We start from the raw sequence: 23,811 nt of genomic DNA on the forward strand, positions 1-23,811 counted from the left end.
TTTTTGTCTGATTGACCTTTTTTTTTTTTGGCATAAGGGGGTGTTAAGGTCTCCTGTTAAGATTGTGGTATTGGATATTAAATTTTTCATGTCCATTAAGATTTGCTTTATATAGTTGGGTGCTCCCATGTTTGGTGCATACATATTTATGAGTGTTACTTCTTCCTCTTGTATGTTTCCCCTAACCAGTATATAGTGGCCTTCTTTATTTTATTTGATCATTGTTGGTTTGAAGTTGAGACTGTCTAAGAACAGGATTGCTACCCCTGATTTTTTCTGAGGTGCTGGGGCGTGTAGTATTGTTTTCCATCCTTTGACTTTCAGCCTATGAATTTCTTTGTGAGTTAAGTGTGTTTCTTGTATACAGTATATATTGTTGGATTTTATTTCCTAATCCACTCTGTCAGTCTGTTTCTTTTAATTGGTGAATTGGGCACATTTACATTGATGGTTATAATTGAGATATATTGTCTTTTGATCGACATGTTATTTACCTGCTCTTGTTTTCTCCTTTTTCATTTTTCTCCTGTGTTTGTTTGCCCTATTTTGTGGGCTCCTTCTGTTCTCATTCATGGAGTTCTGATCATTTTGTTCCCTCTCCAGAACACCTTTTAGTAGTCTCTGTAGGCTTGGTTTTGTTATCATGAACTTCTTTAGTTCTTTATCATAGAAGTATTTCACTTCTCCATCAAACTTGAAAGAGCATTTTATAGGGTATTGTAGTCTGGGCTGGAATTTGTTTTCGTAGAGGACTTGAAGTACTCTGCTCCATGCTCTGCCTTCATGGTTTGTGATGAGAAGTAGGCCATAATTCTGATGGCTTTTCCTTTGAATGTGATCTGCTTCTTTTCTCTAGCGGCTTTCAGTATATTATTCTTGTATTGAATTTCTGGGATCTTGACTTTTAGATGTCTCGGTGTGTTTTTAATTGCGTTGAGATTACTTGGCGTTCTGTATGCTTTGGTTACCTGAATATCAGATTGTTTCCTCATATTTGGGAAGTTTTCTGCTATTACTTCTCCCTTTATTTTTTTTAATGTCATTTTTATTGACTCCTTCTTTCTCATTGATGCCTATTAGTCTCACATTCTTCATCTTTGAATCATCTTGCAGGTGATGGATTGTTTTTAGAGATCCTTTCTTACCTTTTCACTAGCTGCACCAGCGTCTTCAAGATCAGAAACTCTGTCTTCACTTTCACTTAAACGGTTTTGCAAGCTTGTGATTGAGATTTTAAATTCCTTTATATCTCTTTGACTTGGCTTCATGCGATCTATTTCTCTCCTGTATTGCTCATTCAAGGAATTCGTCATTTTTCTAATCTCCTCTATTTTTTTTAATCAATGTCTTCTTTATAAGCAGTTATAAATTCTTTTACTGCAGTGTTTTTTTCAATTGGATTTCCTCCCTACGTTTCTTCAGTTGATCCTTTACTTCAGATGCTATGAGTTCCTAGAATTCTTTTCTTATATCAGAAAATTCCGTTCTGAGTTCCTCTATAACTTTCTGCTGTTGCTTATTTACTATCTACGCTCTTAATTCATACTTTTGAGCTGAGCTAGTGTCCTCTGCACTTGTTCTGGGTGGGCATTGGGTTTCCTCCATATGTTTCTGCATTTAATTCTTTAGTGCAGATGTTATTAATTCAGGAATTTCTTTTTTCATTTCCAATCTGAGTTCCTCTATACCTTTCTGCAGCTGATTCTTTATTTCAGAAGCCGTTGATTCATTGATTTCAGCTGTGTGTTTCCCAATTTGTTCTGTGTTAGTGTCCTCTGCACTTGTTATGGGTAGGCTTGGATTCGGAGATTGCATTTTGCTCCTTCTCAATTTCATTTTGTATAGCACTGTCCTCTGACCTTTGTTGTAGAGCTTCGTTGCAGTTATAACCTTAGTACCAACTAAATACAGGTGCAGATCTACAAAGTTTGAATTTATCCAGTTGTGCCTGGCTGCGTCTGGCTGCCGTGCTCACCTCTTTCCTGCTGCTGCCCTTGGGAGTGAGCCTGTTGTGCCGCTGTGGCAAGATGTTCTGCTGCTGCACTAGCTGGGTTATTCTGTCCCCTACTCTCTCTGCAAGGATTGTACCTGCAGGGTTTCACCTCAGGCCTGTATGCCAGGCCTGAGTTGAGTCTGGAGGGGACAAGCTGGAGGGGGGGGGGGGGTGAGGCAGCTCTCCCACACAATCACTGGGCCTGGTCTAGGACGCAGAACGCAGCAGAAATTCTCACATGGCGGGTGGGGGGTGCTGTGGAGTATTGGGGGCCCCAAAGGGGGTGGTAGAGTGTCTCACCCATGCTGTGTCTGGGCTGGGACCAGTAAGTAGGTCCCTCTGGCGCAGGATAGTCGGAAGTCTCCCACACACTCACCGGGCCTTTGCTAGGACTGGATCTCTAGATTATTGTTTTGGGATGATTCTCAAGTCTGCTTTGTTTATCAACAGTACATTATGATAGAGTTCATAGAGATACTTAATGGTTTCCATATTCCTCTCGTCTAATTTCTAATAGGTACATATTGTTATAGTCAGTCACATAAATATATTATTAAAGAAACTTAAAGATTTTATAGTCCTGTCCAACTACCTTTAGAGACAAGGAAACTGAGGCTACTGCATGACTTGCCACCTAATGCTACTGAGCACAAGGATTAGGTTGGCCCCTCTCCCCCAAGACATGGAGTCCTTGACTGTTGAGCTCAGTAATCACAGTAGAAGAGAGAACTGACTACATTAAGTGCTTGCCCATTTAAAAGACTACATGGGAGCCAGGGAGATGGCTCAGTAGAATAAGTGCTTCCCTGGCAAGCACAAAGGCCTGAGTTCAATCCCCAGTTCCAGGAAAAAAAAGAAAGAAAGAAAGAAAGAAAGAAAGAAAGAAAGAAAGAAAGAAAGAAAGAAAGAGAAACACTACCTGTAATTTTTTATGTAAGTATATATTATAAAACTTCAATTACTGTAAATCATTTTCATGTGATAACAGTATATTTGACCACTGTTAATAGCTTCAGGTCTGTAAAATGAGGAATAATAGCACACACTTATCTTCAAAGCTGATAATTTCTCTTTTACTTTTAGTTCCTTACCAGCTCTAGCAACCACCCTCTTAAAATCCTTACTGTCAGCTTCTGGAAGGTGTTGACCTCTTAAAAAGAAACCAGTTACTGTTTTCAGGTTTTTTATTTTTTGTTCTTCTATTCTTCATGCCCCAGGATATTTGAGTTCTGCCTTCACTATTTTCCTGGATTTGTTCCCCAGAAGGTCTTTTTTCTCACAGACATCTTCTTGGACCCTACCTTGCCATACACTCGAAATGAAGGAAGGAAAGGTTTATTTAGCTCACAGTTTGTGGAGGTTTCAGTTCATACTCCGCTGGCTCCAAGGCAAACGACAGCAGTTCATGGCAGACGAAACAATGAAGAGCAGAGGAGGAGCAATAGCTGCAGCGTCCATCAAGCCTCTCTCTGCTTTCTTTGCTGACTGTAAAGACTGGCGCTCCACTGCAAAGAAGTGGTGTGGCTTCGAAGATCTAGCGCCTCTGAAGACTGGGACTTCTCCAAGGAGAAGCAGGGCAGGGCAGTCAGGAAGCCTTCCTCAACTCCTCGGTACTTTTTGTGCTGGGTCACTCTGAGGTGGCCCATGGCCCTAAGGTGGAACCACCTGCAGGGCTGGGCCCCCATGACTGGAACTGGTGGACGTGATTCAGCCAATTTGACACAGTGCATCAACTACCACAGGCTCCTTCCCTGAAAATTTCTGGCCATTCTTTTATTATTACTTATCCATCTCTATGTGATTACCAAATCTGTGTATCTACTTCTCATGTCTCTTGGAGTGCTAGGTACATACCCGATCCCCTTATGCCATCTAGCCTCAGATAATTCCAGAGTCAGTATATATATTCTCCCTAATTTAAGAAATCAAAAGAAGAGATGCAAATAGAAAGGTGTAACACAACTAAAAGGAAAGTGAGAACTTGAGGACTGGACACGAGGAGAGGGTACGGAGAAAAGCTGGGAAACAGGACAGGGACAAAGCCATACATTTGTATGCACAAGATGGGCAAGGCAATGATCCTGAGAAACATCATCAAGTTTTTGAAACTAGCAGTTAATTGGTAGGATTCTCACCCTGACTAACTATATATGCTGGTACCTGTGAACCAAGCAACTGCACTGAGGATAGCAATGTGTAATAGAAGGGTCACACTTGGAATGCCTGTCATTCTGGTCTTCTGAATACATACTTCTTGTCATGACATACCAATTATTACCATACTGTCTCACAAGTAAAAGTTGTTCTGTTTAAAAAAAAATGGGTAATAAATTTAAAAAAAAAGACACTAGAGACTAGGATCATTTTTTCTTCTGCAATCACAGTAGACTTCTTCCTCCTTTTTATTCCTCTTTGTTAATCTTTACAATTTATTTGGAAGTACAAAAGGCCTAGATTATCCAAAGAAGTCTAAAGGAAAAATAAGTTTGTGGAGTTGTACTACCTACTTTCATGATTTACTGGAAAGAGAAACAGAGCACAATTCTAACATAGAATGAACAAGTAGCCAAGTTCAGCAGAATAGATATCCTAGGAAAAGATCTATGTCTTAGGGTCATTTGATTTTTAACAAAGATGTCAAAGCACCTTTACTCTTGACATTTTTTCTAAGTGCTAGATACTTGCCTACTACTGAACATTATTGTGCAAATGATGCTTTAATAATGATGTATGCAGATAGAAACATGAAATTAACTGCAGCCACTGCCTTATATTATAACCAGAATTAGAGATGAATTGTAGCCGTAAGTGTAAAACCTGAAAATTATGTGTATGTTTATGAGCAATGTAGAAGAATAACTTCATGGCTAAGTTTTTTTAGAGCCAAACCATACTAAAAATTTTTAATTAGACTTCATCAAAATTATAAGCTTTCAGTAAAAAAACATAATGAAGGTGTATAAACAAGGAACAGTCAAAACATATCTGATAGAGGACTGGTACCCAGGCTACATAAATATTCTATAATTAAATAATGAAAAGACAACCTTTTTAAAAAAAACTGTGCAAAAGACTTGAAAACAGCTTATTCACAAAAGAAGATACACAGGTGGCCAATAAAGCCATGTGACGACTCATCATGTGAATGGAAGTTCTTAGTGAGATACAGATATATATCTAAGTTGGCTAAAATTCCAAAGACTGGCCAGGTATTGTGGTGCACGCCTATCATACAAACACTTGGAAGCCCAAGGCAAGAGGATTGCCGTGAGTTCCAGGCCAGCCTGTGCTACATAATGAACTCAAGGCCAGCCAGAACTACACAGCAAGACCCTGTCTCAAAAAAAGAAAAAAAAAAAAAAAGACAGCATTACGTACACTGCTAAAGTTTGTAGAGTGACTGAAACTTTCCTGTAATATTTCTGGGAATATAAAACCGGTAAGCACACTGGAAAACTGGTAGTTGTTTTCTAAAATTAAACATACACCTACTCTGTGACCCAACAATTACATTCTGATTTAAACTACCTGAGAAACGTAAAAGCATAGTCCATAAAATGACCTTTAGAAACAGATTTATTGCAAGTACAGGGGCCTGAGTTCAATCCCTGGTTCTGCCAAAAAAAAAAAAAAAAAAAAAAAAGGAAAAACCTCCAGAAGTCAGTTCATTGATAGCAGAAATATAAACCTAGTATATCTATACCATGGATACTATTTAGTAAAATCTTCTAGTGTATTACTTACAAATTTAAATGAATCCCAAAAACATGGTAATTAAAAGTATCTTGCACAAAAGAATACACAGTTAGGTATCGTGTATAAAATTGTAACAAGTAAAACCAACCTTCAGGTTTCTGACAAAGGAGAAAAATCATACTAGCAGTTGCTTCTGGAGTGATGGAGTGGAAATTGCCCGGTAGAAGGAGTTTGGGAGATACGGCACTGGCGAAGAACAGAGATCGATTGTGGGACTAGTTGTATAAGAGTGGAAATGCTGTCAGGTGTGGGGATACCCATGTGTCATCCCTCTACTGAGGGAAGCTGCGGGGGAACATCACAAGTTTGAGCCTGGCCTAAGCAACAGTTACTTAGCAAGACCTTGTTTCAAAATGGGGAAAAAAATTTTTATCTCTTCTATGGGGGAGTATAGTAATAGATCAGTATGGAGGCTTAGGTTGAACTCCCAGTACTGAGGGAGAAAAAAGAAAATCCTCACAGCACAGGACTGTTTAGATGCCTGTAGCAAGGAGCCACCATAAGAACAATAAGTAGGGCATTGAACACCAGGCCCCAGCCCCGGGAAAGGGCAGGTTAGTGGGGTCCAGAGAGCACACCATGGTGCAGCTGTGCCCTCGGAGCCACACAGCGGATGCCGCAGGCACACAGTGGACAGGCTAATGCTGGCGAGATCTCCTTGGGTGGACTACTACTACATCTTTGGGCATATAAAACTTTGAACTTGGCATTAACAAGCTTTTGTTTGCAATGAAGAAATAAACAACCTAAGGATAAATACCCTGGATATCATCTTGAGCTGATGTATATAGCATCCAAAAATGGAAAGGAGGGAATACTTTGGTGTGATGATAATTTTGTATACCTTAGTGAAAGTGTAGAATTTTTTTTTTTTTTTTTTTTTTTTTTTTGCGGAACCGAGGATTGAACTCAGGCCCTTGCGTTTGCCAGGGAAGCGCTTATTCCACTGAACCATCTGCCCGGTCCCAAAAGTGTAGATTACACAATGGAATACATGTGTCAAAATTCAATGAATATCACACTTAAGATTCAAGTATTTTATTGTGTATTTTATATCAGAGAAAAAGTCTAATTAAAGTTTGTGTTCTAGTTATTAACATATATGCTGAAGTGTTAATTGTTTAAGCAATTACTATTAAAATGCAAAAATAAAATAATGACAAATAGAAGGGTAGATAGTTGGTTTTGACTTATGGAGCCAATGTAGTAAAATTTCAGTTATAAGAAACTAGGATGTGTAGGGTAAACTTGTGCTTTTAGTATAAAGCTCTCAACTTTGTTTAAAAAATTGCATAATGAAGTTTAAAGACTATTATGTGAAGAATAGGCTGGGAAGTCAGTAAAATTACTAGGGAATTGGATTTAGAAAGTTAAAGTTTTCTGTTTCTTGACCAACCATGAGCTGTAATTTTTATTTTTGAAAACATTAGTGATACAGTTGATCATTTGGCTGATGTGTGGCATTTGGTTTGTCACAGGGAAAGTCCTTCTGCTGGTGTTGACTCTTGTGTGTTTCTGTCATCGTTTATGTGCTCTAGCCGCACCCTGCTGATTGACGGCCGGGTAGAGCTCAAAAGGGGCCTGCAGAGGCAGGAGCGGCACCTCTTCCTATTCAGTGACCTGCTTGTTGTAGTGAAAATCAAGTAAGTACACCACATGTTGTCTCCTAATTATCCTTTAACGATTGTATTTCTGCTGACGGTGATACCCTTTCTATTCAGTGCTGTTTAGTAAGAGTGTCTTGCCTCTATTAGTAAAATGAGTTTTACGTTTTATCTTATTTATGCAAAAAGTTTCAACATTTTATTCATTCTGTAAATGTTTAGATCTTGATTGTACCATACGCTAAATAAACGTAGGAAATACAGTGAAGAATCCGATAGTTCTGGTCCCTGCTCCCAGCCTACAGTCTAATGTAGGGGCTTACATTTTTATATATGTGTGGGGAAATTACAGACTGTACATAGGACAATGAAGGAAATAGGGTGCTAGATGAAGTAAAAGATTGGGCATCTTGCCAGGTGCCGTGGCACATGCCTATGAGCACAGATCCTGGGGTGGATGAGGCAAGAGGATCTCAAGTTTAAGCCCAGCCCAGACAACTTTGTGAGACTCTATCTCAAAATATAAGGGGCTGGGGATGTAGCTCAGTGGTAGAGTTTACTTAACATATTTGAGGCCCTGAGTTCAATCTGCACTAACATATATGAAAAAAAGAAAGAAAACAAAACATGCTAGGTAGTCATAGTCAGGGGCAAAAAATTCACTGAAGGATGCAAAGCTCTAACCATCCAGACACTGGGGAGATGAGATGTATGATAATTACTCTAAAACATAACCATTTAAAACTGTAAACTTCTTGTGCAGTTTGTCTGTGTACTGTAATTGGGAGTGTTTAGCTAGGTCATTCTGGCCTAAGGGCCTTGATGAGGTTTGACTGAAGAACCCACTTCCAAGCTCACTCACGAGGAGGCCAGCAACCTCAGTTCCTCACTGCTTGTTGGCTAGAGGCTTTAATTCTCCACATGAGTCTGTACACTGCTGCTCACAGCTTGCTTCTCTTGGAGATCTTTAGGAGGTGATGTACCAATCATTCCTGATGTGTGCTGTTGGCCATACAGGCAGCCTTGGTACAGTGGGAAGGATACTATAGAAAATAAATATCAAGAAGCAGGGAGGTTTGGGTCATTGGGAGCCATATTGGAGATATGAAGCCACAAAGGTTCCAATCAGGAGGGGCTTTATCGATTTTATTATATAGGGTTTTAGTTGAGAATTGCCATAAAGTGATTCATATGTTTTAAATATGATTTGCTCATGTTAGCTAGTGGGTTGGAGGGTACAAGAGTAGAAGCGAGGAGACTGAGCTATTGTAGTAGTCCCAACAGAAGATTCTAAGGACTTTATCTGGAGAAGTGCCAGCTGAAGACATAGATATAGCTGGAAACACTTCAGAGGTACCCAAGGAGAGTCATGTTCCATCCTGCCAAGTGCCAGTGCAGTTGCCACCAGCCTAAAGGGTGGTACCTGGGGCTTACTCCTTCCCCCATTCTTTCCAGTTAGGAAACATCATAAAAACAAGAACATTTTAATGTATTCTCAACAAAGAGATTGAGATACCTGTAGAATATATTATCTTTACCCTAAAACACAAATATAACTTAGAATACAGTGGTGTCTTTCTAATATTGTGTATTTCAGTAGTTCACTAGTGTTCCTTCCAGTGTAGGCCAGAGGGTAGGAAAGCAAATTATTCCTATGATATCGGTTTTTCAGCCAGTTCACATTAGATTTGTACTTAATTTCTATTGGTACAACACCATTGGAGATAATACTGCTAATATGGGTAGAGCCAGTTCAAGCTGGAGTCATATTTTTAAATTTGTATGATGTGTAATATTATTAGAAATTGGGAGTAAAATTAGGAAGTAGTACACTATGACCCAGAGCTGTACATTTCAATATAAAGCTTTATTAGCATACTTATTTTAAGTATTTTCAAACTAATACCATCTAGCTTCGTGTACATATATGTTCATGATATTTTTCTCACACTTCATAATAAGAAAACACTCCTGTCTGGAAGCCCATATCTTTGGAGAGACAAAAGAGAATGTATATAGGCTAAAGATAGAAAATCTGAAGGAGACTGCAAGGAAGGGTAACTCCACCCAGGGGCTTTATACAAATGGCAATTTTCGGGGCTTTTTATGGATGCATAATGATTAAGAGCATAAATAAGCTCAGGAAACAACCCTACCTTTATTTAGACTCTATATGTAGTACTTAGGCCATTTAACTTTTGGTGAGTTAATCTCTCTGTGACTCCGTTTGCGTAAGTATAAAATGTGTGGAGATTAACCTAAATAATATATGTGAAGTATCTATGACAATGACTAGCTCTCAGTGGTAAGTTCTCAAATATTAGCCATTCTTTTTAATATATAAAAACAGAAATATCTTTGCACTCTCAATTTTCTTTACAGCTGGGATAGATAAGCTTGACACTGTTGATCTGGGGAATGGAAGCAATCTTTTGTCTAGGCCAGCAGATACAGAAATTCTCACATGAGGCCTAAAGTATCTAATATATAAAAAACCCTCACTTAGAAAATACAAGGTACATTGCTTCTCAGCCCACTGGCTAAAATCAAGTGTAGAAAATGCAAGGTACATGAAACAAATACAGAAAAATCCCTTTTGTACCAAAATACTTGTACTGTGTATCTTTAGTTTTATGTTACCTAAATACTTACCATCAAGAAAGATTTTGTCTTTAATCAAGTCTGCTTCATAAAAACTCATAGCGATAGGGTTAAAATGTTGAAATAAAATACAGAAAGAAGCCATTGTGCCACAAAGAATTTTTCTCTTACACTTAAAGTCAGTGTACCCCATGGGAAGCATAGATGAAGCTTTGACTCTAGATTAGCTATTAGGTACAGTTCTTACAAAATCCCTATCATTGTGTAAATTCCACTGAAGTGTTTTGGTTTGAAATACTATAGGCAGTTGGAGAAGTTTTAGAGCTATTTCATATGAGGCATCTGCTTTCATTCTAGCTTTTAGTGTTTACACAAATGGTTTAGAATGCTAGGAAGACTAGGGCTTCTGTGGACATCCTCTGTCCTATCTCTTTTTATGGCAGATCCATCCATCATGAACATTAAATCTGTCAATTAGGTCAGAAAATATGGTAGTTTCCATTATCAGGGCCCTAAGGGAAATCAAGTAGAAATTGTCAAAAAGCAATTTTACTGCTAGGTTTAAAGTAGGTCACCTAAGACCCCAGAGATTAATGCTAATTATGTCGACACTACACTTCTACTTTTTCCCCCTCATTTATAGATTAGATTCTGTTTCCAGGCTAGCTTCATGGTTTTTGCCAGAATACAAGGAGAAATAGCTGAACAAAATCATAAGAAAATTTAAAATAACCAGTGCTTCAGAAGGCTAGAAAGTCTTATAATCACTCAGTTGAAAGTGTATTATAAGTGTTTCTAATTAATTCCAAGGTTTTTAGTACATCTCTTATAAGATAGTTTTATAAGTATCTTAATAAAATATTTTTAATGTCCATCCACTCATCTTTTTGAAAGTTAGCATGCTACAAATCATTTTTATAAAGCAGTAAATGTAAATTGTGTTTCTGATCCAAAGGTAGTGTAACACTTGGCATACAGAAAAATGAAGCAACCAGATCATGGGCATTTGCTGCTGTAGCAGGCATGAGGGCTCAATATCACGACAAGTGTCTCAGAAGTCTTCTTTGAGTTAGGCTATGCGGACCTAGCCTAGCACCAGGCACTGGAGATAGAGGCAGTAAATTGTTTGCCCATAACTAGTGGGAACTGTCCACTTACAACAGGTCTTTCTAAAGCTCTAGTAAAATTTAAGATACAAAGTGACAAGAGGTCTTATTTTATTTTTATATCTCTAGATACAACAATAATTTTAAGATAAAAAATAAAATAAAATTAACTGATATGTGGACAGCCAGCTGTGTGGATGAAGTGGGAGAAGTCAACACCAATGCTATGAAATCGTTTGTCTTGGGCTGGCCCACAGTGAACTTTGTGGCCACATTCAGGTAAGAACCATAGAATGGTCTATATTTACAGGGCTGCTACTCTACTGATGTCTATGTTCTCATCAAATTTTGTTTCCCCAATTTTTAAAATGAAAAAACTTTATCTGACTGTATATTGTCAATAACTCATTTTAATACACATATTCAAAAAAATTTTGGCACACCCAGCCAAAAAAAAAAAGTGTCTGTTATCTTTAACCTAAAGACCCTTTGATTAAAATATGTGAACACTAATGGTAAACACTGGTAACTCTTGGGGTCACTTACCTTCATTTGACCAGAGGGTTTTTTTGTTTGTTTTGGTGGAACCGGTGATTGAACTCAGTATTGCACTTCCCAGGGAAGCGTTTATTCTACTGAGCCATCTCCCTGGCCCAAGAAGTTTTCTTTTAAAAGCAGTCCTGGTGAGACAACTGGAAAGAAGAGAACTTCTGGAATTTGGGCATAGGTTAGAGTCAGATCTTTCGGAACCTCTCTCTTCCAGTGTTTCCCTCTCCAATGTCTAAGTATTTTTTTACATATTGAGCTGTTGAGATGTATTAGCTTTTTTCATATCTCTGAAGTAGACTTTTGCTGAAACAATTTTTATAAGATAGCCCAATTGATTTTAAGTAATTGGTTCATGCTACCATTTTTCTAAGGAAAGGGTTTTTTCATTATGTAGTTACAGTCAGTGTCATGAAATTCTAAAATGTCTGTCAGATTCTGATTTGGTACCTGTAGAAATACAGAATATTTGTTGTTTTATTCTGAACCTCCTTAGTTGGAACTTTTTGATTGATGATGAATATATAAATGCTCACATCTGTGATTTTGAACAGCAGTGCCCCAGTTCCAGTATTTGCTTTACATGTGAGTTATTGTTCATCACATGCACAGGAGGCCTTTCACTCTACTACTCTTCCCACTACCACTCACTAAACTGCTTGGTCATAAGCCTAAACCCAGGTAACTAAAGTTTTCCAACACATTAATCTTCTAATAAAGCATATGCATGCCATTACATTCTATTCTGCTCTGTTGGCCTGCTACAAAATTTTAAGAGCTTATTTGGAGGAAATATGTGTTTATAACACTCTGTATGTTTTCTTTTTCATAACAAATACCTATAAAATTTAGCATTTTCTATTATTTAATCTCAGAGTTACTGATTCTTAAAAAAGCCATTTCAAGTGAGGGTGACTATGAGTTTTTTTAATCAAAGAATTTCCATGAAACTTGTTTTTTACTGGGGAAAATGTAGAAGCATACATTTATACATACATTTATTTACATACATTTTATTGTTCAAATGTGTTTTTTAAAACAAATAATCAAGGTTAGTAACACCACTGATGGTCACATACCCCTTAATGTACTAGTTTTAGTCTCAAAAAACTCTTAGTACTAACATAATGTCCAGAAAAATATCTGACAAATTCAGGAATATTATGAGGCTAGCTAACCATAAAAACCATCAAGATACAACATGAGAATAGGAGATTGGGAAAGTGTCACCAACCAATCAATAAGGAGAAATACTACCAAAGTGTGATACAACATCTTACTTTGGCTCCTGGAACCGAAAAAAGACATTAGTAGAGACAATTGTGTGATTAAAGAGTTTTATTGGGCCAGGGCGATAGCTCAGTGGTCTAAAGCGCCTGTTTAGGCAATCTTAGGCAGGTGTAGGGGACCACAGTTCGATCCCTGGCACTACATGCCTTGCCAGCCCCACCCTAAGGGCAGCTGAGCTGGCCTAAATAAATAAAAAATAATTTTTTTAATTTTAAATTTAAAATAAAACGTTTTATCAATGTTAAGTTCCAGTATTCCTTACTTTTGACAAATAGGCCATGATAACATAAGGATAATGTTAGAGGGAACTGAAACTAGGTGAGATGTACCCAGGGACTCTCCCTGTATTATTGAATTAACTTTTGAGAAAAACTAAAAGTATCTCTGATATTATGCCTGTGGTGTAACAGAGTGAAATCTTAGCAGACTGAGCACTCTACAGATAACAGTATAAAATATGAACAAAATACAAACAACAGCAACTTACTGTATACTATGAAGAGTAGACAAAAGTTAGGAGACTTTGCAGAGAAATTGTATCAAGGAAGAAAGTTCCGTTATTTGATGAGTTTCCTATTTTTAAGGCTTTAGGCCTGAGGCAGACTATAGCTACATCATAGAGCAAGGAAACTAAAGCTCACAAAAACCCATAATCTTTTTGGCCTAGAGACCATGTGAGTCAGCCATAACTACTGGAAAGTAAGGAAGGGAATCTCAAAAAGGAGCATAGCAGTGAAGGAACTCTTTACATTCTGTGTATAGATACTAAGTCTCCCTCTGACCATTGTACCACACATGCATGGAATAGAATCAAAGTAGCTTGAAGCTAAGACCCAAACAATTGATCTTAAACAAATGCATTGTGTACTAAAACAAAAAACTCAATACTGTTTTGCAAAAGCAACAAAATGCAGAGTCTCTGAGATAAAATGTGTGTAAAGCTCAAAATACTGTCTAAAATTCTTTCACATAAATAATAAGTAAAAAAAAAAAGTAACTGGTAGAGGCCAACCTTGTGGCAACCCATATGCAGAATTACCAGTAAAGTTTTTAAAGCAGCCTTTAAAAGTGTTCTGAAAGGTGAGAGGAAACTTCAAGTGAAGTTAATCAAAAGGTAGGAAATAGAAAAGAGGAATAGAAAATATTTTTGTAAAGACTAAATGATAATTTTGCAACTGAACACTGTAGTACTTTAAGTAGAAGGCCTTATACGTGAGATGGAGTCAATGAATTTGAAGATGCAACAATACAAAATGTACAATCTGAAGATCAGAGAAAGTAGTTTTGAAAAGTGAAACAAGTGCATCATGAACTTGTGGGAAGATGTTAAAAGATAATATCCATGTAATTGAAAGCCCAGAAAGAAAGGAAATAAATACTTGAAAAAATAATAGTTTGTTTGTTTTTTATGTATTTAGTACAGGGCCTACACGATCTCACTATGAGCTCACACTCATAGTGATCCTCCTGTTTTCAGCCTCCCAAGCCCTGGGATTATAGGTGTGTGCCACCATGCCCAGTCTCAATCCTGTCTCAGTGCGCCCCAGGTAAGGGGCCAGCAAGGCATGCTGGGGATTGAACCCTGGTTTGTCCACCTAACTAAGCAGGTGCTTTAGTCTGCTGAGCTGTCTGACTGGCCCTAAAAAAATAATAGTTTGAAACCCCTATTTTTTTTTTTTTTTTTTGCGGAACCGGGGATTGAACTCGAGCGCTTGAGCTTACCAGGCAAGCACTTATTCTACTGAGCTATTTCCCCAGCCCCTGAAACCCCCCTATATTTAATGAAAAACATAAAGTACAGATTTATTAAGTTCAATAAACCCCAAACAAGATGAATATGAGGAAAAATACACCTTGTCATATTATAGACCAAATGCTCTAAATCAAAGGTGAGAGAAAAATTATGAAAGCAGTCAGAGAAAAACAGTGCATTACATTTGTAAGAGAATAACAGTTTGAAAATTGTGGACTTCTCATTAGAACTTATGGAGATCAGAAGAAAGTGGAACATTTTCAAGTATTGAATTTTTTTGTCTTTCAAATGTTGAGAAAAAATCTTTCAATGTAGAATCAAATAACTTTTTTAAAATTTTTTTTATTTTAGGGAAGGGTCTACAGGGTGTTCAGCATCTCACTACTAGATCAGAATCGCAGTGATTCTCCTGTTTACAGTCTCACAAGTGCTAGGATTATAGGCGCGCACCACCACGTCCAGTCTTAATTGCTGTCTCAGGGCCAGGGAGATAGCTCAGTAGAATAAGCGCTTTCCTGGCCAGCGCAAGGGCCTGAGTTCAACCCCCAGTTCCAAAAAAAAATCAATTGCTGTCTCATTGTGCCTCAGGGGCAGGGCCAGCACATCAAGCCCAGGGATTGGACCCCTGACCCCTGCACCTGCTTGGAGGTGCTTTAATCCTCTGAGCTATTTGGCTGGCCTAGAGTATAATATTCTGAAATATTTTTTCAAAAATAAAGACTTAAAAATATATATGTATTTCCAGAAGACAGTTTCTCTAAAAATAAGTTAGTAGAAACTTTAAAAACTGAAGTGACATGGATCTTAGGATGGGATTAAGACCATTGTGGGAGGAAAAAATATATATATTTCATGAGCAGCTTTAAATTTGGCTAGCACTAAAGAAACATGTTCTTCCCAGTTAGTAAACTATTTATAAAGAAACAAAAAATAAGTAGCTAATTGCATTGCCAGACATGGTGGTGCATCCCAGCACTCGAGAGGCTGAGGCAGGAGAATCAAGACAAGTTAAAAGGCCAGCCTGGGCTACATAGAGAGCTTAAAGATAGCCTGAACTGTGCAGTGAAACCTCATCTCAAAAATTCAAACAAAAAAAGCTTACAGCATTGAAATCTTAAGACTGACAATGACCAAAATGTATAAGAAATTTCCAGTTGAGTCAAACTGGGAAAAGAGCAACATTGTGTATTTTCCATGCTTTACATTGGGAAGCAGGTTAGATAGCAAGATCTCATACAGAGCCAGAGGATCTCTGCCACTACATGTATTCTGTTTGATTTACAAACCTAGAGCTCTTTGATTACCAGAAAAACAGGTGCTGTATCTGATTTTACAAATAACAACATGATATATTTAGAATATTGCTTAAAAGACAAAAGAATTATATAAATCTGACAATGAGAATAATATTTTAACTAAATATCTTAAGATTCCTATAGTTACTGTAGTCTTAGACTACAGGATCGTAGTTTTAGATTTTTTTTTAATTTATGTATTTGGTACAGGGTCTTACTATGCAGCTCAGACTCATAGTGATCCTCCTGTCTTAGCTTCCCCAGTGCTAGGATTACAGGTGTGCACCACCACACCTGGTTTTAGTGGCTGGCACAGGGCAGGGCTGGCACGGCATGTGGTACCAGGTATCGAACCAGATCCTTGCACTTGCCAGGCAGACGCTAAGTCTGCTGAGCTGTCTCCCCAGTCCTGTATATCAATTTAAAATTCATCTTAAGCTCCCATTTTGCTAGCCTAGTAGGAAATCAGATTTTCTTCTCTATTGGAACCCTTATTACTTAAGGTAGAACCAGAATAACAGGACACTGCTGAAATGCCTCCAAAACAGAAAAAAAAAAAAAAAGCACTAGTATTCGTCCTGTTGTGATCACCTCTAGTGTTGTCTTTTTCTGTGTCCAGAGTTACCTCTTCACATTTTGGAGATATTCTAATTTCTTACCACAAGTGCAGGACAAATACCTTTTCTGATACAAAAGCCTCGGTGCCTAGGACGCAGCCTCTTTGAGTTTCATTTCCTTAGGTTATCTGAACTAATAATGCGGAACTCAGCTCACACTGAGGGACCACAGACCTCGCTACTCCTATAATTTAAAAGAATCTTCCGATCTGCCTCAACCTTCAACTTTTGCCTAGATATACACATTACTCTCCCCTTAATCTTACTGTCTTTTTAAATGTTCTATGAAACCCTGAGAAATGCATTGACTTTGAAGTGCTTCTGGTATTAGTCCTGTGAAAATGCCTGTGACTAAAAAGAACTAAGGAATGGGGAGTCCTGGATTCTTCTTAAAGAGGAAGGAAAAATACAAGAAGATTGCACAAATGAATATCCACACATTTAACTGACACAGTCATAAGTAGTTTGTTTGAAGTAGCATGTGCTATACACTCAAACAACGAACATTGTATAGCTATACAACTTTTAACAGACACAAAATATATTTGTGTAAAGTTCCTGAACAAGCAAAACTCTCCTAGGTTTCTGGAAAGCAAAACAGTGGGGACAAGTGCCCAGAAGGCATGTTCCAATGGGTCTGAAGAAAACATCTATTTTCCAGTGTAGACTTATGCTAAGTAAATTGAACATTTGGCATTAACCTAGACAATCTGTTTTTGAAAAAAGAATATACCGAAAGATAGGAATTGTGAAAGATAGAAATTGTATGGTTTTTTTTTCTAATGATCAACCTTGGAAGATTATGGAGAAAATTTCCTAGCAATAAAGTTAGAAACATGCTGGTGAGGCTGAAAACAGGAGGATCACTACGAGTCTGAGCTGCATAGTCAAAAATCCTGTACCAAATACATTAAAAATAATAATAATAAAGTTAGAAACAAATTACAAATATTTATTAAGTGTATTTTTCTGGAACATGTTTTCAGTTTCTAGAAATATGATTTTAAGGTTTGTGAATAGAAGGATTATACAGGAAGACAGAGTGGTGAATTCCTGTAATCCCAGCACTTGGGAGGCTGAGGCAGAATCTTGGTGAATTTGAGGCCAGCCTGGGCTACATAATGAGTTCAAGGCCAGCCTGAATTACACAATGAGACTCTGTCTCAGAAAAAAGAGATTATATAGGAATTTACTTGAGATTATTTTTAGCCTTTAAAGAATTAAAGGCAACAGTGCCAGCAGCAGAAACATTATTGGTAGTTAATCTCATTGTAAATTTATCTCAATTAGAAGATTATAGTAAATTTTTCTGTGAGCTTTTACTGTGTTAAAGTTGTAGTTTATGTATTTAAAGGTTTCTTGGGGCTAGGGAGATAACTCAGCAGTCTAAGCACCTGCCTGGCAAGCACAAGGACCCAGGTTCGATCCCTGGTACCAAAGGCCATGCTGACTCTGGAACCTGGGTGCAATGTGGAAGCCCCCAAAACCAGACATTGCGGTGCATGACTATAATCTCAGTGCTGGGGTGGCTGAGACAGGAAGACCACTACGAGTCTGCACTGTGTAGTGAGACCCTGTACCAAATAAAATTTTTTTAATTTAAAAAAATAAAAATAAACATTTCTTGGGGGCCGGCGAGATATCTCAAGAGAATAAGCACCTGCCTGGCAAGCACAGGGTCCTGAGTTCAGTCCCTGGTACCACAATAAATAAATAAATAAACATTTCTTTTCCTGACAACAAGCTAGTTTCTGGGCCAAGATACTTTTATGCACATGACATTTCTTTTTCATCTCAATATTAAGCATATTTTTCTAATTATATGGCACTTTAAGCAGAGAAAACACTGAAAAAAATTAACCCAGTTTTGCAGGTAGTGAAGGCTTAGGTTAAGTGACTTTTCCATTATCTACCTTGCATATAGTTTTGGAATCAGGTATATGAATTCAAATCAAGTACGCTTCACACTGTAAGAGCGATCTCTCATAGTTTTAATGCCATTTGTAAAGGAGCAGCAAGGTATAAAAGTGAGTCTGCCTCAGATTCATCCAAAGGATTTAATAAAACTGCACTTGATTTTGTAGCTTTTCCAAAGGGACCTTTTTACCCTTGAGCTTTCCAGAACACCAGTCCTGTTGCAGCTCACACCCACAACTGTATCAGTAACAACATGCTGTTAGCATTTTCTTTTTTTTTTTTTTTTTTTTTTTGCTACTGGGGATTGAACCAAAGACCCTACACTTGCCAAGCAAACGCTTATTCTACTGAGCTATCTCCCTGGCCCATTGTTAATATTTTCATGTGGATTGGAAATCTTTAAAATGTAACCATAGATGTTTTATGTGGTTTAATTTTTATCTTCTGTTTTCTTTTACTGCAGTTCTCCAGAACAAAAGGACAAATGGCTCTTTCTCCTTCAGAGGTATTTTTCAATATGCTTACATTTAATCTTTAATTGCCAATAAAAGAACTAAAAACTTTTCTGCAGAGATGTACCCCAAAGTATTCCCTTTCCTAGTGGAAACTGTCCCTTTGTTCTCAATATAGGCTGTACAAAGCTTGTATACACCCTGTTACTTTCTGTAAATAATGTTCTCTCATTATAAGTATTTCTTCTTTCTAGGAAAGAGAACATTAAGATCTACTTAGGTCATTATAGACAGAAATTAGTAATCTCTTTCTGTTGTTTCAAGCTACAGTTTGGAGCTAACAGGAGTTAACAGGTTCTTCATAATATGTATTGTTTTCATAAATACAAGGTTTTTCACACAGCACCTCTCAGAACTCAATAATTATCCCTATTGATCATCCTGTAGACTAAAATGGCCAATGTAGACTCACTGGTTAGACCTACAACATCCCCACAAATAGGGGAAAACCAACACTTACACTTTACTGGAGAGCAAAATGAGAGAAGAAAAAGGCAGTTGTTGTTTTGCCTTGTAAAGAACTATAAGTGCTCTTGTACTTGCCATCAAGGTTCCAGACTTATTCAGACTTACTCAGAGGTGGTAGACATTAAGGGTAGGATGTCACCCAGAGGTGCTTTAGCCTAACTGTGTTACTTGACCCTTACTTGACATGGAAGTCCCATTCTTCCCTGTGTCCATGCCTAATGTCCTGAAATGTTTTATTTTTTTCAACCCATAATATAATCTGACTTTGCTGAGTCCTTGACATCTTTAAAAATAGCATATACATATATTTAAAATATTAATAGAAGAGATTGATTTTAAAAATAAACCATTAGTGAATACCATCTGACTCAGTGTTGTTTTGGGTTGTTGTTGCATTTGATTAGATACATCAATCTAGAGAAAGAAAAGGACTACCCGAAGAGCATTCCCCTCAAAATCTTCGCCAAGGACATTGGGAATTGTGCCTATGTAAGTGTTTCTCAGCCAGAAAATTACATTCCATGTCCCTGTATAAGGCAGAAGATTCTGTTGTTATAAAGAATCAGGCAGGTGGACAGTGTTTGTGCTGTGATAGGCAGACCTTTAACAATACCACAGGGATCAGTGCATTTTCTTGGAGACAGACATTGTTGCATGTATGAAAATTAAACCCTACAGAAAATGAAACAAACATTTTATGTGAACGTCAATATTTAACACTTATACTTTTGGACCGGAGAGATGGCTCAGTAGAATAAGCACTGGCCTGGCAAGCGCAAGGGCCTGAGTTCAATCCTCAGTTCCAAAAAAAAAAAAAAAAAAAGCATGAAACACTTACTCTTGGAAAGAATATTGCTTCTTAGATATCTTTTTCTTCCCTCTGTCTTGACTGTGCCTCTGAAATCTTTTCCATAGCAGGGACAAAGACATGTATGTGGTAAAGCTATTTCAACACGGAGGTATTTCCTATATAAGCAATTTTTTTTCAAACTTACCACTTAAGTCAAGATGGCTCTGAAAAATATGTCATTTCTTGAGTTTAGTGATTAAATCACTCAGGTTAAAAATGTGAATATCAGGGCCAGTCAAATAGCTCAGCGGATTAAAGTGCCTGCAAGCAGGTACAAGGGCCTGGGATCTGATCCCCGGGCCTGCCATGCCAGCACTGCCCCCAAGGTGCACTGAGATAGCAATTGAGACCGGGCATTGTGGCAGGCACCTGTAATCCCAGCTCTTGGGAGGCTGTAAACAGGTGGATCACTATAAGTCCAATCTAGTAGTGAGACCCTGAACACCCTATAGACCCTTCCTTAAAATACAGAAAAGAAAAAAAAATGTGGATCATCAGGGGCAGATGACACATTAAGTGCCAAGATACTATCAGTGATGAAGATGATAAAATCGTATATATTTTTTTTAATTTTATTGAGAAACAGCAATGAGACAATTTCAAAACTGATTAGTAGGAGAGTTTCAATAGTTAATAAGTTACATATTGTTATCTTCTTAGTGGTTATTCATGTACAAGATGCTGACATAATATCCTGTCCAAACACTATTAGTATAAATCTTTCTTCTCAATGAGCTAAGAAAAAATATCTTTATATCTATCCAGACCGTTTTGTATATACAGATACAAAATGGTCATTCATTTGTATCCCCCTTTTTTTCACTTTTGTCAGAGAAGGGTATTCCATTGTCATTTAAATATTGTAGGTGAGGGAATTCAGCAGAATACTCCAATATAGTCCAGTAGTTCATAATAGTAGTGGGTCATCCGCAGGATTGGCAGTGTCAGAAGTTGTTGACTTGGGCCCTTTACAGCCTAGCATAACAACATGGCTTCACCCATTGTACCTTGTTCTTTTTTACCTTTCTGCTGGATGGTTAAGACCACAATAAAGCAAGACTTAATATAATAAGAAATGCAACTTTTGTATCTGATAAGGTAAGTCAAGTCACTTCAGGATTTATCCTGAAACTCTGTACTGCAGTTTGTAGATCCTTTGTCAGTGTCAGCCATGTGGATGAGTCACAGCAATTGCTTGACCAATTTGCTCTCTGTGAAAACCTGAGAGAATGTTTTCTCTCCATGTGATTCTCCTTAGGCACACTCTGCATCATTGATCACTTTCTTCTTTCGCCACATAATCTCCTTGATCAGAAAATTTGGGACACAACTGAGTTACATGATGTTACAGTACAGGTTTTCCTATATCCTGAGTCTTCACTTACCTGGAAAAGCTAGGGCCAAAATGTTGGCTGTCCTTGAAGCCCTTCGTTTTCTCTAATTTTTGGGCTGCAAACTTAGGTTGTTAACCTTCCAGAAGAGAAGCTTATTATTATCCTACAACATATGTGGTTGGGTTTAACCTAACTATCTGTCTGAATATCAAACATGTTAGGCATAATAAGGAACAGGTATTTTCCAAAAGTATTGATATGTTAAACTTTAAGTCCCTATAGAATATAAAGAAAAAAAATTAAAAAATAAAAAAGTTTGAAAATATGAATAAACAATTACATATTTTTACACAGAAATTTAGAAGTCTAATGATACACAGCATTGTAGCAGGACAGTCCTGTGATTTTTTTTCTTGTCTCTTTTCTCATTTATTATCCTTTTAAAAAAACAAATATTTACTTGAGAGACAGTATGGCAATAATGGTATGTCATGACAAGCAGTACGTATTTATTCATTCATTTTTTTCCATAATTTTATTGAGAAACGAATAGCAATGAGACAGTTTCAAACCAAATTGGTAGGACAGTTCCAATAATTAACACACTGCGTACATTCTTTCTACTGATTAATGGCTGTACAAGATGCAGACATGATATCCTGTTTACAAACACCATTAGAACAAATCCCCTTATTCATTAAGAGAATGTAACCATATATCTATCCTAACCACTCTGAATACACAGATACAAAATGGACATTCATCTGTATCCCCTTTTTTTGTTAAGTTCTGTTATTTGAATATTATAGGTGTGTAAACTCAGCAAAATATTCTAAAAGAGTCCAGTAGCCCATAATAGTATTGAGTCTTCCGCTTGACTGGCAATGTCAGAAATTGTATAATACAAGTAAAAGGAAAGCAGGATCTCGAGGACTAACTAATCAAGAGAGGGAAAGGAGAAAAGCTAAGAAACATGACAATGTCAAGCCATACAGTAATATGTAGAAGATGGGCAACGCAATGATCCTGAGAATCTCCAGAAGATTTTTGAATCTAGCAGTTAATTGGAAAGATTCTCACCCTAACTATATATACTGATAACTGTGAACTAAGCAACTGCACTGCAGGTGGTAATCTGTAATAGTAGCTTCATGCTTGGAGTGCCTCTCATTCTGGTCTTCTGAATACGGGCTGCTTATCATGACATGCCAGTTGCTGCTGTGCTGTCTGTTGGGTAGATGACTATTCAAAAAGAAGTGGGTGATGAATGGAGGCAAGAGACAAGAAAAGGAATATTGTGGGACTGTCTTGCTTCAAGGTTGTATATGGTTAGATTTTTTGACTTATGTGTAAACATAAGAAGTATATAATTCTTTATGCCTATTTTTTAAATATATTCTAATTTTTAGATTTTTTTATCATCTTCTGTGTGAACTTAAAGTTCAACATATCAATACTTGATGAAAAATACCTGTTCCATGTTATGCCTAAGATGTTTGATATGCAGACAGATAGTGAGGTTAAGCTTAGCAGCCTAAGTTGTATGGTAATAACAATAAGTTTGTCTTCTAGATGGTTAACAACCTAAGTTTGCAGACCAAAATTAGAGAAAAAGGAGGGCCGCAAGGAAAGCCAACATTTTGGCCCCAGCCTTCTAAGGTCAGTTAAGACTCAGGATGTATGAGAACTTGTACTGTAACGTCATGTAACTCGGTAGTGTCCCAAATTTTCTGATCAAGAAGATTATGGGGCCAAAGAGGAAAGTGATCGATGATGTAGAGTATGCCTAAGGAGACTCACATGGAGAGAAAACATTCTCTCAGGCTTTCACGGAGAGCACATTAGCCAAGCAATGGCCGTGACTCATCTACATCGCCGACACTGACAAAGATTCTACAATCTGAGGTACAGGATCTCAGGATAAATCCGGAGGGTATTTGACTGACCTTATCAAACACAAAAGCTACAACTCTTGTTGCATAGGTCCTGCTTTTCCTTGGTCTTAACCATCCAGCAGAAAAGTATAAAAATGAAATATAAGAAGTAAAGCCATGCTCTTATGTTGAGCTATAGGGGACTCAGGTCAACAATTTCTGACATTGCCAGTCAAGCGGAAGACCCCATACTATTATGGGCTACTGGACTCTTTTAGAATATTTTACTGAGTTT

The 23,811-nt window shown here is 37.5% G+C and overlaps 1 protein-coding gene across 3 annotated transcripts in view; it reads left to right on the forward strand.

Annotated features, from left to right (window-relative positions):
* The window catches only part of Arhgap20 (Rho GTPase activating protein 20), a 126,555-nt gene that overhangs the window by 70,156 nt on the left and 32,588 nt on the right, over nt 1-23,811 (forward strand). For 2 of the 3 annotated variants that reach the window (XM_023709553.1, XM_023709554.1), the window contains exons 3-6: nt 7,228-7,392; nt 11,190-11,339; nt 18,942-18,983; nt 19,863-19,947. In XM_023709553.1, coding sequence (XP_023565321.1) covers nt 7,228-7,392; nt 11,190-11,339; nt 18,942-18,983; nt 19,863-19,947 — 442 coding nt within the window. Of the gene's footprint in view, nt 1-7,227; nt 7,393-11,189; nt 11,340-18,941; nt 18,984-19,862; nt 19,948-23,811 lie in introns of those variants that run through there. The other variant, XM_023709555.1, reaches the window with a different exon arrangement.

This window comes from Octodon degus, unplaced genomic scaffold, assembly GCF_000260255.1.
Source record: "Octodon degus isolate 3935 unplaced genomic scaffold, OctDeg1.0 scaffold00012, whole genome shotgun sequence".
Lineage (NCBI taxonomy): Eukaryota > Metazoa > Chordata > Mammalia > Rodentia > Octodontidae > Octodon > Octodon degus.